The 13,216-nt window shown below is 46.5% G+C and overlaps 1 protein-coding gene across 2 annotated transcripts in view; it reads right to left on the bottom strand.

Annotated features, from left to right (window-relative positions):
* MICALL1 (MICAL like 1) overlaps window positions 1-13,216 on the bottom strand; it is a 38,337-nt gene that overhangs the window by 2,480 nt on the left and 22,641 nt on the right. The window contains exons 9-15 of one of the 2 annotated variants that reach the window (XM_048499589.1): window positions 12,483-12,949; window positions 9,742-9,876; window positions 9,396-9,522; window positions 6,586-6,676; window positions 5,142-5,215; window positions 1,905-2,019; window positions 1,544-1,590 (exon numbers count right to left, since the gene is read on the bottom strand). In XM_048499589.1, the coding sequence (XP_048355546.1) occupies window positions 1,544-1,590; window positions 1,905-2,019; window positions 5,142-5,215; window positions 6,586-6,676; window positions 9,396-9,522; window positions 9,742-9,876; window positions 12,483-12,949 (1,056 nt within the window). Of the gene's footprint in view, window positions 1-1,543; window positions 1,591-1,904; window positions 2,020-5,141; window positions 5,216-6,037; window positions 6,413-6,585; window positions 6,677-9,395; window positions 9,523-9,741; window positions 9,877-12,482; window positions 12,950-13,216 lie in introns of those variants that run through there. The other variant, XM_048499590.1, reaches the window with a different exon arrangement.

Genomic DNA, 13,216 nt, shown 5'->3' with positions numbered 1-13,216 from the left:
TCTGAAGTGGCCACAGGGAGTGGGGAAGGGGAGGGCTCAGGACCCCTTTCCTTTTGAAGCAACTGGAGGGGAGAAGGGAAGGGCTGGGATCTTTGGGATGCTGTCTCTGAGGTTCCCCCTCTCCCCACAAATGACTTTCGAGAGAAAAGGGGTGTTTAGTCTCCTTTATTGTCAGTAGTCACCTTTGCAGGAGGTCATTCCCAACCAATGTCTTTATGATTTGTATGTATAACTCTTATTTAAAAAATTGTTTTAATGATGAGTGCTTGAGAGAAGGGTTGACTAATGATTTTATTAAAAAATTATCACGTATGTTTTAAAACAGCTAGCTGCCTCGGTGGCCCTTGCAAAGGAAGGACAGAAAAAAGAAGAAAAGTAGGTTTTGTAGGCACCATGCTTTTCTCTTCCCTAAGGAGCCTCCAAGCAGCTTACAATCACATTTCTTTCCTTTCCCCACAACAGGCATCTTGTGGGGGGTAAGAGAGTTCTGAGAGAACTCTGATGCACCCAGCTCATCAAGCAGGCTTCTAGCGGAGAAGTGGGGAATCAAACTCGGTTCTCCACATTACAGTCTGATGGTCAACTACTACCTCATGCTATCATCAATTTTGTAAATGAATAAATACATTCGCTACTCCTTGTGTTGACTGAACTCACTTCACCACCATATTTAATGCTCCTGTCTCTGACCAAGGGGGCTAACTGGGAATGATGCACCTAGTGGGGTAGGACACATTCCTGGCCCAGCAGCAGGACTAACCTGGATGAAGCTGCAGCCATAGTAGTCTCAGGAACAAGGCTGCTTTGGCAGTCTGTCCCAGGGTAGTTCAAAAGGTATAGAGGCAGTGAGCAAGCTTGGATTGGAGAACAATGGCTTTCTGGGCCCAGTTTTTAAGGCAGGGTATGGCTGGGGAGACCAAGGAGCAGAGAAGAGGGTAGAGCTAGTTCATGCGCCAAGTGTGAAGCTAGGGCTATAAACAGAGGAAAGTGGTATGGGAAGAGGCGGGTTGGCGGGAGAAGGCATAGGAGTGGAAAGGAAAGCCAAGCCAGTCAGCAGGGAAGAAGAAGAGGGAGCCAGAGAGGGAGAAAAATTGTCTCAGATAACTTCCTAGACAAAGAGACTGGTTGCAGTATTGTGGCTCTTCTCCTTTGTAATGTACTGTAGCCCTGAGGTAGGTGAAGATAACCACACTTTCAGGTTCCTAGAGCCGTGGACTGAAAATAAAAACCATCAGTGAAAGCAAGCAGTGATTGGGCTGGTGCTTTCAAGACCCCATGGATGCAGGTATTATGTTCCTTTGCCTGCAATGGGCATTACACGATGCTCAGCAGTCAACAGGTAATTGAGGGGAGGTGGTGTTGAACTGCTATAGGTGGCATTAAAATTAGGCGCTGCTGGATCCCTCCTACTTAAAAACAGGGCTTCTGAAATCCGCTAAGGTCATAGTAACATTTTACAGTCCATTATAAAGCATCTAGTCAACAGCCTCCAAAAAACACATTTTCTCCTCCCTAAAAGGTAAGGTTACATCCCGTTTCTCACCTTTCTTTTTAATCATGGCTTCTAACATTTTGTCCTCTTCTTCCTCCCTGAAAGAAAGGAAAGCAAGACTGAGCTTTTGCCTTAGCCATGGCACACCTTATGTTCAAGAGATACAGAAATGACTCTTCTCTGAATATGACAGCCAATAGTTGAACCATCCTAGTTGTACCATCCAGGCCAAGCATTTTCCCCAATTGCTTTCACTCAAGGAACTAGCATGAAAACCCGTGTACAAAGCTTGGCCACCAAAACAAGATTTCACAACCCACCCTGTGCAGCTGTGCTATGCAATGCTGCAGCCAGCCCTTTCTTGCCAATGTGTTATCTAGAAGGAGCCAGAGGATGGTTTTCCCTATGCTACCTTTGCCGGTCCTCGTCCAAACAGTTGACAATGGCATTCCGTTGTTCGATTATGGTGACTAGCTCCTGCATCAGCACCTTCTCCCTCGCTCGGTCCTCATCTGTCCACTCTTTCTCTATTGAACAAGAGAGCAAAACCAAATTATGTGATCAGCTTCCTAGTGTATTGTTGAAGGCTTTCAAGACCAGAATCACTGGGGTGCTGTGTGGTTTCCAAGCTGTATGGCTGTGTTCTAGCAGCATTCTCCCCTGACGTCAGAAGAGAATGCTGCTAGAACACGGCCATGCAGCCCGGAAACCACACAGCACCCCAGCTTCCTAGTGCCATGGACTGTTGAGCTATACAGGACAGTAGGGAACATATCCTGATCACAGAGATCAGGAACTGTCAAAATCAAACATGCTAGTCAGAATATTTATCCACAAGCTGATCAGACGGTGACAGTATAAAGCCAGTTCTTAGTGGAAGAAACCTGTGCTGTGTGTTTTCTTCTTCTGGGCAAACTGGTGGGCAGCTTCCAGTGCGGTCATTACACTGCGCGGACATGGACAAACTGCTTTAAATGCATTTTCTCCCTTGTTGACTAGGAAATTCTTCTTTCCTGTATCTTTATATAATTTGGGCCTTGAGGGGTAGGGCAGCGTCGTAGGAGACTCTTCTTGTTAGATTCTGGTCTGATACTATAAACAGAAAAAACATACTGAAAAGTTGGCCCTGGAGGTAAAGCCCCTTATTTTATTCAAGAGTGCTCTCTGCTGGCGATTGAAACAGACAAAACCCAGTTATCTTTAAAACTACAGTCTGATCTACAGCTCAGTGGTGGGGATATGGTTGGCATGAATGTCTCAAGTCTGATCTCCTGCTGAAAGGCTCACTGGCAGCTTGGCCTAAGAAAGTTTTCAGTTTAATACCCTGGCCAACTCTTGCCAATCAGAGCAGGTAACATATGTAAGTCCAAGCTGCTACAAACGTGCTCAAAACGAGGTTAAGAATTGCATATTTGGGGGGGGCCTACATATTCTGCTGTTCATGTATGTGCAGGTATGCCTGGGGGAGATGTGTGTTGGAGGGGAGCAAGATAAACAGTGGTTTCTGTCTCCCACTATGGATGGAAATGAATGTGTGCAGAGCGTGAATTTAAGCCAGCTTCTGTTTATATGGAGAGGAGAAAATCGGGTTTGGACTATTTCTGCAGAAGGAAGGATTTCCAGCCACCAAGCATGACTTTCTCACCATCTTCCTCTTGCTGTAGCCCAAAATGCCCTGCGAAATGCTGCCCCTTGGAGCTCCCTGTCCAAACTCAGATATTCTTCTGTAGGTAGAATTTTGTCTATTACCAAATGCAATAGGTTTTTGGCCAAAGGGGACCTGTGTCAGGGGAATGTTATCTATGTGATTGAGATGTGTTCCCAATTGGATATAACTGCTTCAGATAACAAATCAGTTCTGCTCAAAAGATATGTGTAACCAGCCTTCTATATGTAACCACCGCCATCTGTGCATTCTTTCCTTGATCTTTACTTTATGGCTTCACATGCTTTGTAGACAACTAGGTTTCCCCTGGCACCTCTGTCCCATAAGAAAAGAATTACATCTGTTATCTCATGAGGCAGGAAGCCAGGTGGCTCTCTTGCTATCTGCTGCTGACCTTGGGGCGCCTCAGCTCCAAAGACTGTTTTTCACAAACTCTTAGGAAAACGGAAGGGGGACTTTCAGCAGAGAAGAAAGGGGACTGTGAATGCCGTTTTTGTCAGAACTAATTTTGCCAAGTATCGTGCTTCAATATCTCATCAATAAACACTGCTGATCAATACTTCACAGTCTGTTTAAAGTTAAAGTTCCGAGACCTAACAACCTGGCTTCAGTGTTACATGCTCTGGTAACCTTCCAAACTGGATTACTGTAACGCACTCTACGTGAAGCTTCCCTTGGTTTGGAAGCTGGAGTGCAGCATACAGCAACTAGGAGTTAACCCGGAACATTTGGCTGGACGCACATCATGCCGGTCCTTAAGGAACTGCACTGGCTCCTGATTTGTTCCAGGGACCAATTCAAGGTGTTATGTTGATGCACAGAGCCCTGAAAGAGCATCTGTGCCCGTATGTACCTGCCCAGGCACTGAGATCACAGGTGAGGTGCTACTGGTGGTACCTCCGCCGCTAAGGTGCAAGAGGTGGGGGCTCATGGGAGGGCTTTTTCCGTGATTGCCCACAGGCTCTGGAATAATCTCCCCTCAGAGGTTTGCCATTCACCTATCCATTAAGGGTTTGGGTGCATGGCGAAGGCCTTCTTCATCCAGGCATTTTGTTAGCTTCCTTGCAAACCTCCTCTACAGCTGCTGGTTTCCCTGGAAACCTCCTCCACAGCTCCTCTACAGCTGCTGGAAAGGCGGGGGTGGGTTATTTTAATGTGATTTTTATTGTTGTTTTAATTGTTATATTTTATTCATGATGTTTTTAATGTGGTTATTATTGCTTTTTAACCTTTGCAAGCCACCTAGAGACGCTAGTATGAGGCAGGGTATAAAGATCATAAATAAACAAATAGGTCTACATCAAGATTCTCAGTTTGTTTTCAGCGATGGATCATGCCTTAATGGCTACAAATACACACAATAAAGTTATTTATACAGTGCCTTTTAAAGGTTGAAGCACATTTTATACTTGGCATCTTGCACAAACCCTGAAAGATAGCTGATTAGTGTTCTTTCCGTAACACAGAGGTGGGGCTGAGATAAAGCAGCTGGCCTGAAGCAACCTACTGAGCTCATGGCAGAGGTGAGATGTCATTCTGAAACATCTTGATTCAGTTTCTTAGTTGCTACTCTAACTTACTCAAAATTGATGTCACTGGTGTTTTTATGTTGTTTACAGGAACTGAAAACACTTGATAAAGAAATGAAAGTGTGGGTTAATCCAATTTTTGTGGGTTTTCTGGGCTGTGTGGCTGTGGTCTGGTAGTTTTTGCTCCTAATGTTGGCCACACAGCCCGGAAATCCCACAACAGCCAGTTGATTCCAACCATGAAAGTCTTCAACAATACATTGTGGGTTAATCCTTAATTATTCCTAAACAAGAAGTCTGGAGAACCAGTCATCCCAGCATTCGCAGGAATGAGACACACTTGGGAGGGGCGGTACAGTCAATTCACAGAGGCCTTGCTTCCTTCAGCTAAAAAGTGATTTAAACCTACATGCTACCAAAAAAGCAGTTTTCAAGAACCCAGGGAGAGGTTTACCAGGTTTGTTGAGAAGGCACCGGAGTTCGTACTCCACATCTGCCTGACGCTGCTCCAAGTTCTGCTGCTTAAAACTAAAAAGAACAGAAGAGGAGCATTTCAGGTCAGCAGCAAGACCGGGGGGAGGGGGAAGGAGGGGGTTTGCAAGGCAACGTGACATTGTTCCAGGAAACATTCTCAACACTGGGCCTTGGATCAGAATAATTTCCTCCCACAGAGCATGACTTTTTCACTTGCCTCCCTTGGCTCCATGGAGTGGCATTCAGGGAGGCATTTTGGGCTGTAGTGGGAGGGGGGGAGGTGAGGAATTTATGCTCCGTGGGTGACAATCATGCTGTCCCCAGAAATGCTCTGCTGGATCCAACACCAAACTGGATGGGGCTTCAGGCCTCTCCATTCAAAGGGGAGGGAAACAATGTGGGAGGAGTGTTTACCACAGGGGCAGTCTTTTTCAACAGGGAATGTCAAAGAGGATTGAAGCCATGAAGGCTCCCAAATATATTCCAAACTCTTCCAAGCTGTAAAGCTATTTCTTTGGGGGTGGGGGGGAAGAGAGAGAGAGAGGGAAGAGAAGGGTCTAAGCCAGAGATGGCAAACCTTTTCAAGACCGAGTGCCCAAATTGCAACCCAAAACTCCACTTATTTATTGCAGTGCCAACACGGCAATTTAACCTGAATACTGAGGGTTTATTTTAGAAAAAACAGTTGGCTCCGAGGCATGTGTTACTCAAGAGTAAGCTTGGTGGTAGTCAGTGGCTTTGCTTTGAAGCAACCGTGCAACTCTTCCAAAGGGTGAATCACGACCCTAGGAGGGTTTACTCAGAAGCAAGCCCCATTGCCAGCAATTGAGCTTACTCCCAAGTAAAGGATCGTGCTTTAGTTCTTTGCATGAAAATCAGTGGGGCTTAACAGCACTTAACAGCTTCCCCAAAACTACGTCTTAGGTTTAATGCTAATAATCGAGCCCAGCGGCCCAGGCCAGCCTAGATGTGTCTAAGCTCCCAAGAAACCATCCTGGGTTTACAAGAGGAAAGGCAGGATAACTTTAACAAAAAACCCAACACGTACCAGAAAGTTCTAGAAGGGGAGAATCCCTCACAATTTCCAATTTGAGCATGACAAGAACTTGTATTAAGTAAAACTTGGTTGCTTTAATGGCAACAAGAGACATTCCTGGCCACCCACCACAATTCCACTTGGGGCTACATGTGCCTTTTCACCGTTATGGAATTCTCTACCTCTTTGGATTCAGCAAAGCCCAGGCTGAGCATCTGTTGGAAAGGTGGAAAGAATCTGCATGTGAAGACTGAGCTTTGGGGCTCAAGGGTAAAGGGTGGGAGACATTTGAATGGTATTTCCCAAATCAGGAAATTGTATTCTGCTTGTTGCTTGTTGCCCTGAGCCTTAAGACAAGGCAGATGACCTGCCAATTATTTATACTCACATGTAGATGAGCTCAGACTCACGGCGTACCAGCATGTGTTTCTCGTGGATGAGTTTGAACCAGTCTACCAGCAGGCCATCTTCAGGAGCATCTGCCAGTTATACAGGGCGAAAGAGAGATAATTTGGGAACATGCATATGTTGAAAAGCTGCCTTTACTTCTGGAAAGATGCATTAAAGGCTCTGTTTCTTCTATGCAGCACTTGCTTCCATGCAACCAAGACCTAGAAGTGTTCTTTTATTTTCTCCAGTCACTGACATCTACATACATTCACATTGCCAGCACATTCATGCAAACTCCAGCAGAGGGATATTTACTAGTCTCATCCTTTCCAAGATGTCAACAATCAACCTCTTCCCTCTTTATTTATTTGGTATGTTTTTATCCTACCTTTCCTCCAAGGAGCTCAGTGTAGCATACACTGTTTCCCCCTCCTCCATTTTACCCTCACAACAACCCTGCAAGGTAGGTTAGACTGAGAGAGTGTGACTGGTCACTTGGAAAGCTTCATGGCAAAGCAGGAATTTGAACTTGGGTCTCCCAGACAATACCAGCTCTTGCCACACCAGTTCTTGTCTTCATGGCTAGTGGATAAACCTGCCTTTCTACAAGCAGCAATCTACAGATGCCAACTTTCTGCAAGTGGAGAGCACCACACACCTTTGAAACCATTCAGCTGCTGCTTGCCTTCCTCCACATCTTGCCCATATTTCCTCTTACTGTTCTATCAGCTCCTCATAAGGTTCTAAAACTGCCTCTCTAAAAACAGCAGGGTTGCAACAGCAGGATCCCCTTGTGCTGTTCAATCATGGCTTTTCCCCTAAATTAGGTGCAAGCAGCGGTTCCACACAATGCCATCTCTCTCCTTCTGACAGCAAAGCTGACCCACCCACAGACAAGCTAAGAGATTATGCACATTTCGAGAACTCTTGTCAACGTAAAGCACAGGGCCATTATTGATCCATGGGGTGATGCCACTTCACCATGTTTACTAGGCAGACCGTTTCCAGACAGACCATATCTTCACTTTATCCCCAGCCAGCTGAGTACTCATTTTACCGACCCTCGAAGGATGGAGGCTGAGCTGGCCTTGAGCCAGCTTCCCGAAACTGCCTTCTGTCTAGATAGAATTCAGAGGTCCGCAGAAAAATTTGTCTCGGCAAATTAACCAGGGGGAGGGGGGAGCCATCACGGCCTGATGAGGATGGCGGATGCACTCAAAGACACGGAACGCGGAGGGCAGCCTGGTGGACTGATGGTCTGATTCCGTATAAAGCAGCTTCATGAGTGCTTCATGTGGGCCATCAGTGAAAGGGAAGGGGGGAGAATGAGTTTCCTCAAACATTATAGATCCTGAAAGAAGGTACTTCAGAGTATGAAATAAGACTTCCAAACTGTTCCCATTTCCCGCAACCTTTTTCTGACTCCTGGAATATAGTGTTACATTTCCCATGCAAATTTAGTAATATTCATTCACAAAGGCAAGATCCTATGATTCAGCAAACATCACACTTCTCCTGCACCTAGTCCTTTATCTTTCCCACCTTCCCTCTCTGCTGTTGCAAAGCAGCTTCTGTTTTGGGGCGGAGTAATTCCCTGTTCACTCGCACTGCCTGCAGCATTTTCCACTTGACCTTTGTGCCAATGGAGGGACTGCTCTTCTGTACTTCCTCTGCCAACAAAAGAGCAAGGGGGGGGGGGATGATCCACCCAGATTTCTCCTTCTCACTGCAGCTCCCCATGCTGGATGACTTTGTCTATGACACCCAGGGGGCAACAGGGAGCTGCTATGGGAAGAAACGAAGATTCACCTCTGCAAATACCTTCCATTTGTACAACCACAGGGCACAACACAGAATGAAATCAGACAATTTGGCAATGCATATCGTTTGAATTCTCTGCGAAACCAAGTGAACAGATGAAGTCAATACCAGACTAAATGGCCAGCCAGGAAATAACCCCACTGACAAAACTGGCCCTTTCCCCCAGGATAAGCATGAAGATTGCTTTCTTCATTCTCATCCTTCCCCTAGATATAATGAGGAAGGCAAACAGTTCCCAGGATCACGTTTTCACTTCCATTGACTCAAACTAAATGTGACCTTTTTAACAGGTCTGAGATCCCCGTGATGCAGTATTTGATGCCTGTGTATCCCTCCACAGGGGCAAATGCCACCCAGCATCCACTTTTGTCAGGAAAATTACAATGGAGGAGAGAGGCTAAAGTCTCACACTCCAGCTCTGAGTCGAACTGTCCCTTGTGGCAGTTGGGGTCTTACTTCTCAGCAGCTGCCACCTGTCTGAGCAAAATGAGAATTGGGTCAGGTGAAACCTGGAACCAACTTGTTAAAAACTGCCCCATCTTGTTGGAGTCTGACCTCCTCTGCATGATGATTTGAGCTTCTTTTCCTTCTAGAAGCCCATCTTTCCGACCTTCTCAATTGCTCCCAGTGGCTACTCACACCCAGTCCCAGTCCCCATGTTTCCTCACAGCGATTTACCTCCACAGTGTTTTAGTTGTTCACACAGTACATGGGCTCACTACCATAAGGAAAGAGGGTTGATTGGGACATTGGTACCCAAGCAGAAGGTGACCCACAGCAACATCAGAAGGAAGAATGGCCTAGATTTAAATCCGCACTCTGCCATGAAGCTCTCTGGGTGACGCTGGGCCAGTCACGTACTCTCAGCCTATTGCCCTAATCTACCTCACAAGATGTTTTTTTATGTCCAAAAGTGGGGAGGGAGGAACCAGGTGCACCCTGTAATGAGCTCCAGGTGAGATAAAAATGGACAGACAGACATCCTACCATTCTCCATGCTGCGGAGCTTTTTCTCCAGTTCTACTCCTCGGTGCTCCAGCTCATCCAGCTGCTGCTCAATGCCGTCCATCTCCCCATAAATATCTTCCACTGGGACATATTGATCTGACTGAACCTGCCAAAGCAAAGGAGTAACAACCATCTTCCCACATGCAGTAAGTCAGTTGTAGCTTCCCCCCACACTGCACCTCTTAGCCAACTGGTAAGCAGTTTTTCTGCCTCTCCCCCTGAATTTGTGTAAATCCTCTTTGACAGCTATAATGGGGAGGGGGTTCAAGTAGCACCACTGATCTCAAGAAGGTGGCCATTTCTCTTCCCCTTCAGCCTCCACTACCTTCCGCTTGATGAGAGGGAAACCGTGTCCTGGAGCAGGAGGTCTCGCTGGCTTGGGTCCCTTTGGAGTCTTCTTAATTGAAGGGGAAGTAGCAGGGGATGGCTTCCGGTTGAAGGGATTCTCTTTACATGAAGACTGGAGAAAAATACACACAGAGAGAAGAATATTACAGGAGGCCCTAGCGCTCCACCACACCACTTTATGTGGACTGCACCATCTGCATGGTGCCTTTGCTGCAGCCTATGAAGTGTATCCAGGTCCATTTTGCACTAGGAGCAGGATGGGTCACCTGAGCAGGGGACTGGCACGAGCCACAAGAAATGGGTTGGAGCTAGATCCACTGCAGGATAAGCAGATGGCCTTTCTGGGCAGAAAAGATCTAGCTACTGTGGTGCATGCCCTAGTTTCATCTGCCTTAGTCACATCTAGATTAGATTACTGCAATACACTCTACTTGAAAAGTGTTCAGAAACTCCAAGTAGTGCAGAATGCTGTGGTCAGAATGTTGACTGGAGTGAGTTGTAATGACTGTACTACTCCAATCTTGGCCAATCTACACTGGGTCACTGGGTCAAGGTGACACAATTCAAGGTGTTGACCTTTAAAGCCCTATATGCTTTGGAACTGAATAACTGAGGGACCATCTACTCTCGTACAAACTTATCTCAGCATTTTAGTCATCATCAATGGTCCTGCTTCAGGTGCCCTTACCTTGTGAGATTTAGGCAGGTGGCAACCTGGGAGAGAGCCCTGTTCATGGAACCAAAACTATGGAACTGCCTCCACAGTACAACTCGCCAGACCCCTCATGATGCTGTCTTCCATCACTGCGTGAAGACTTTTTTTTGTTTCATCTGAGGTTCCCTCCTCCCCCCCTATGTTTTAATTGTTGTTTTTATTATTTTGTGTATTTTAGCATGGTTTTAACTGTTTCAATTATGTGTTTTTGTGCTGTTTTAATGGTTTTTAGGATGTCTTTTTTAATATTTATTTATTCTGTTAGTTGCTTTGGTGGCCCTTATGAAAGCAATAAGACAGAATATTCAATTTGTAAAATACACACCAAAAAAGCAGTAGATCAATGTGACAAATTCTGCTGTATCACAATTTTCATTCTGGACAGGGGCAGGGAGGAGGCAGTGTTGATGAAATACAAAGGCACAGCTTGCTAGCAAAGTCAAAGTTCTAACTCATTACCGTTCCTGAAACTACAATCAAGGTAATCTGTTCAAGAGGAAGATGCACTTTTTTGGTAGGAAAACGCCTTGAGAGTCTTTCAGACTATGAGCAAGCTCAGCTTCTTCTACAACAGTGGTTCTCAACCTTCCTAATGCCGCGACCCTTTAATACAGTTCCTCATGTTGTGGTGACCCCCAACCCTAACATTTATCCATTTTACAGGTGGAGAACACTGATGCAGAGAATCTTTGGTGACTCCTGTAAAAGGGTCGTTCGACCCCCAAAGGGGTCCCAAACCACAGGTTGAGAACCACTGTTCTACAAAGCACCGTCCTATGATAAAAAGCAAACGACCTTGCTTTTTCAACTCAGAGGCAGCTTTACTGTAAACACGACTCATCATCAGCTGACTGAGGATTTCAGTTCCACTGGTAACCACACTGCATAGCAACAGATTCTGCCTGGAGAATGTTATTTCAGTAATACAGGCATATGCAGTACACCGCATAACCAGTGGGTGCTGCTAAATGTGAACAGAAGGTATATATTTCATGGGCAACTGGAGCACAGGTGGAACAGGCTCCCTAAGGAGACCAGGGCCCTGCGGGATCCACAGAGTTGCTGCAGGGCCTGTAAAATGGACCTGTTCTGCCAGGCTTTTGGCCAGCTGGGCTAGCCATTGGACCCTCGTACCATCTAGGCCTCCCGTGGGTGGGGAGAGAAGGAGAGGGGACAGTCGCCATCAGTTGCTGTTCAAAAATCTGTTGTGTTGCTAATTTTAATTTATTGTTTCATGCTGATTTAACAGAGATGTTTATATTTGATGCACACCGCCCTGAGCCTTCGGGGGAGGGCGGTCTAAAAATGTAATAAATAAATAAATAAATAAATAAATAAATAAATAAATAAATAAATAAATAAATAAATAAATAAATAAATAAATAATAAAGCTGTCCTGTACACCAAAGCGACTGGGGCAAGTGAATCTCTGGTGAGGTTCCTGACCAGATCCTTCGTCAGACCCCAGCCGCTGTTGGGTTTAACCAATCCCGGGCAGCATCAGCACACTGAAGAAGCACTGCATGGCTCTTTTATAAGCCGAGGGCCACAAGCAGGAACCATGAGATGGGCAACAAAGACCCAGCTGCTCAGCTGTGAAACCCTTTAGAGCTGCCTTTATATTTTTCTTGTTTCTGTTTTTTGTAAAGTCTGGTTACTAGTGCAGATGCATAAAGAGAAAGGTAACCATATACCCCTGGAGGTGGACAGGAGCAGCTGGAGACTGAGGCAAGGTCACCCAGTCCAGTAGCCATGTTTCTGCCTCCAGCACAGGATCCCCCACTTCTAGTGCCCAATCCCTACTACGGCTTGTTGGGCCAATGATGGGGGGAGGGTAACAGTGTGTGCCGACCTGGAAAGGTCAAAGATCATAAAGAAACGGGGTACCTATGGGCAGGAAGAGAGTCCCAAGTCCCAAACCTTCGAGACACCTTTCATGCTAGGTACTTGTGCTGAGATGTTGTGGGCCCTCTTCACCCTTGGAACCTGAGGCTTCCACCTACCTTCTGCTGTGCCTTGGGAGAAGGAGAATTCCTAACAGTCCCACTCAGATCAGTTGTCGTGAGGATGGGGGTTGGAGAAGCACCAGGAGGAGGCTTGGGAGACATGCGCCCTGGGCTAATTTTCAAGCTCCCAGCTGAACAGCTTCTGGTAGCCTGTAAATTTGTTCCGTTGCTGTAGGCTGCCAAATCACTAGATGATGAAAAGGAGGAGTTAGTGGAGCAGCTGGGCACAGCAGCAGGGATCTCACTGGACGAGGGGCTGGTAAACGGAGGGCCTGAGCAGGAGACTGTGGAAGCTGCGGGAGCATGGACCGTTGGCTCCGAGGAGCTCTTGGGCACAGAGGTCTCATCCAGGTCACCGTTGGTCTTGGTCAAACACTCGGATGTGATGCTCTCCAGGCTGAGGGCAGGAGACGGGGCTGAGGAAGACGGCTCTGAATGGGAAAGCCTGGAGATGGGGTGGTGAGCTGCAAAAGGGAAGACACCACAACGAGGCTAGAGTGACAGCAGCTTGTCTGAAGGACCCCGTCCCCTTTTCCTGATAGGACTGCAGATTTTCCATTGAAAGCCATTTAGTCAAGCCCTCCAGGCCCCAAGGTCGGACCACGCCCCCCTTCCCTGCTCCACTTTCCCTAAAAACCATAAGCAGATAGCAGAAAAAACAAAGTCTCTACAGGTTATACCGATGATTCCTTCCCAGAGCTAAGACGGGTCTCAGACTATAGCTACCTGAA

This window comes from Sphaerodactylus townsendi, linkage group LG06 (genome assembly GCF_021028975.2).
Source record: "Sphaerodactylus townsendi isolate TG3544 linkage group LG06, MPM_Stown_v2.3, whole genome shotgun sequence".
Lineage (NCBI taxonomy): Eukaryota > Metazoa > Chordata > Lepidosauria > Squamata > Sphaerodactylidae > Sphaerodactylus > Sphaerodactylus townsendi.
The sequence above is the reverse complement of the archived record's forward strand: the minus strand, read 5'-3'. Positions and strand labels throughout refer to the sequence as shown.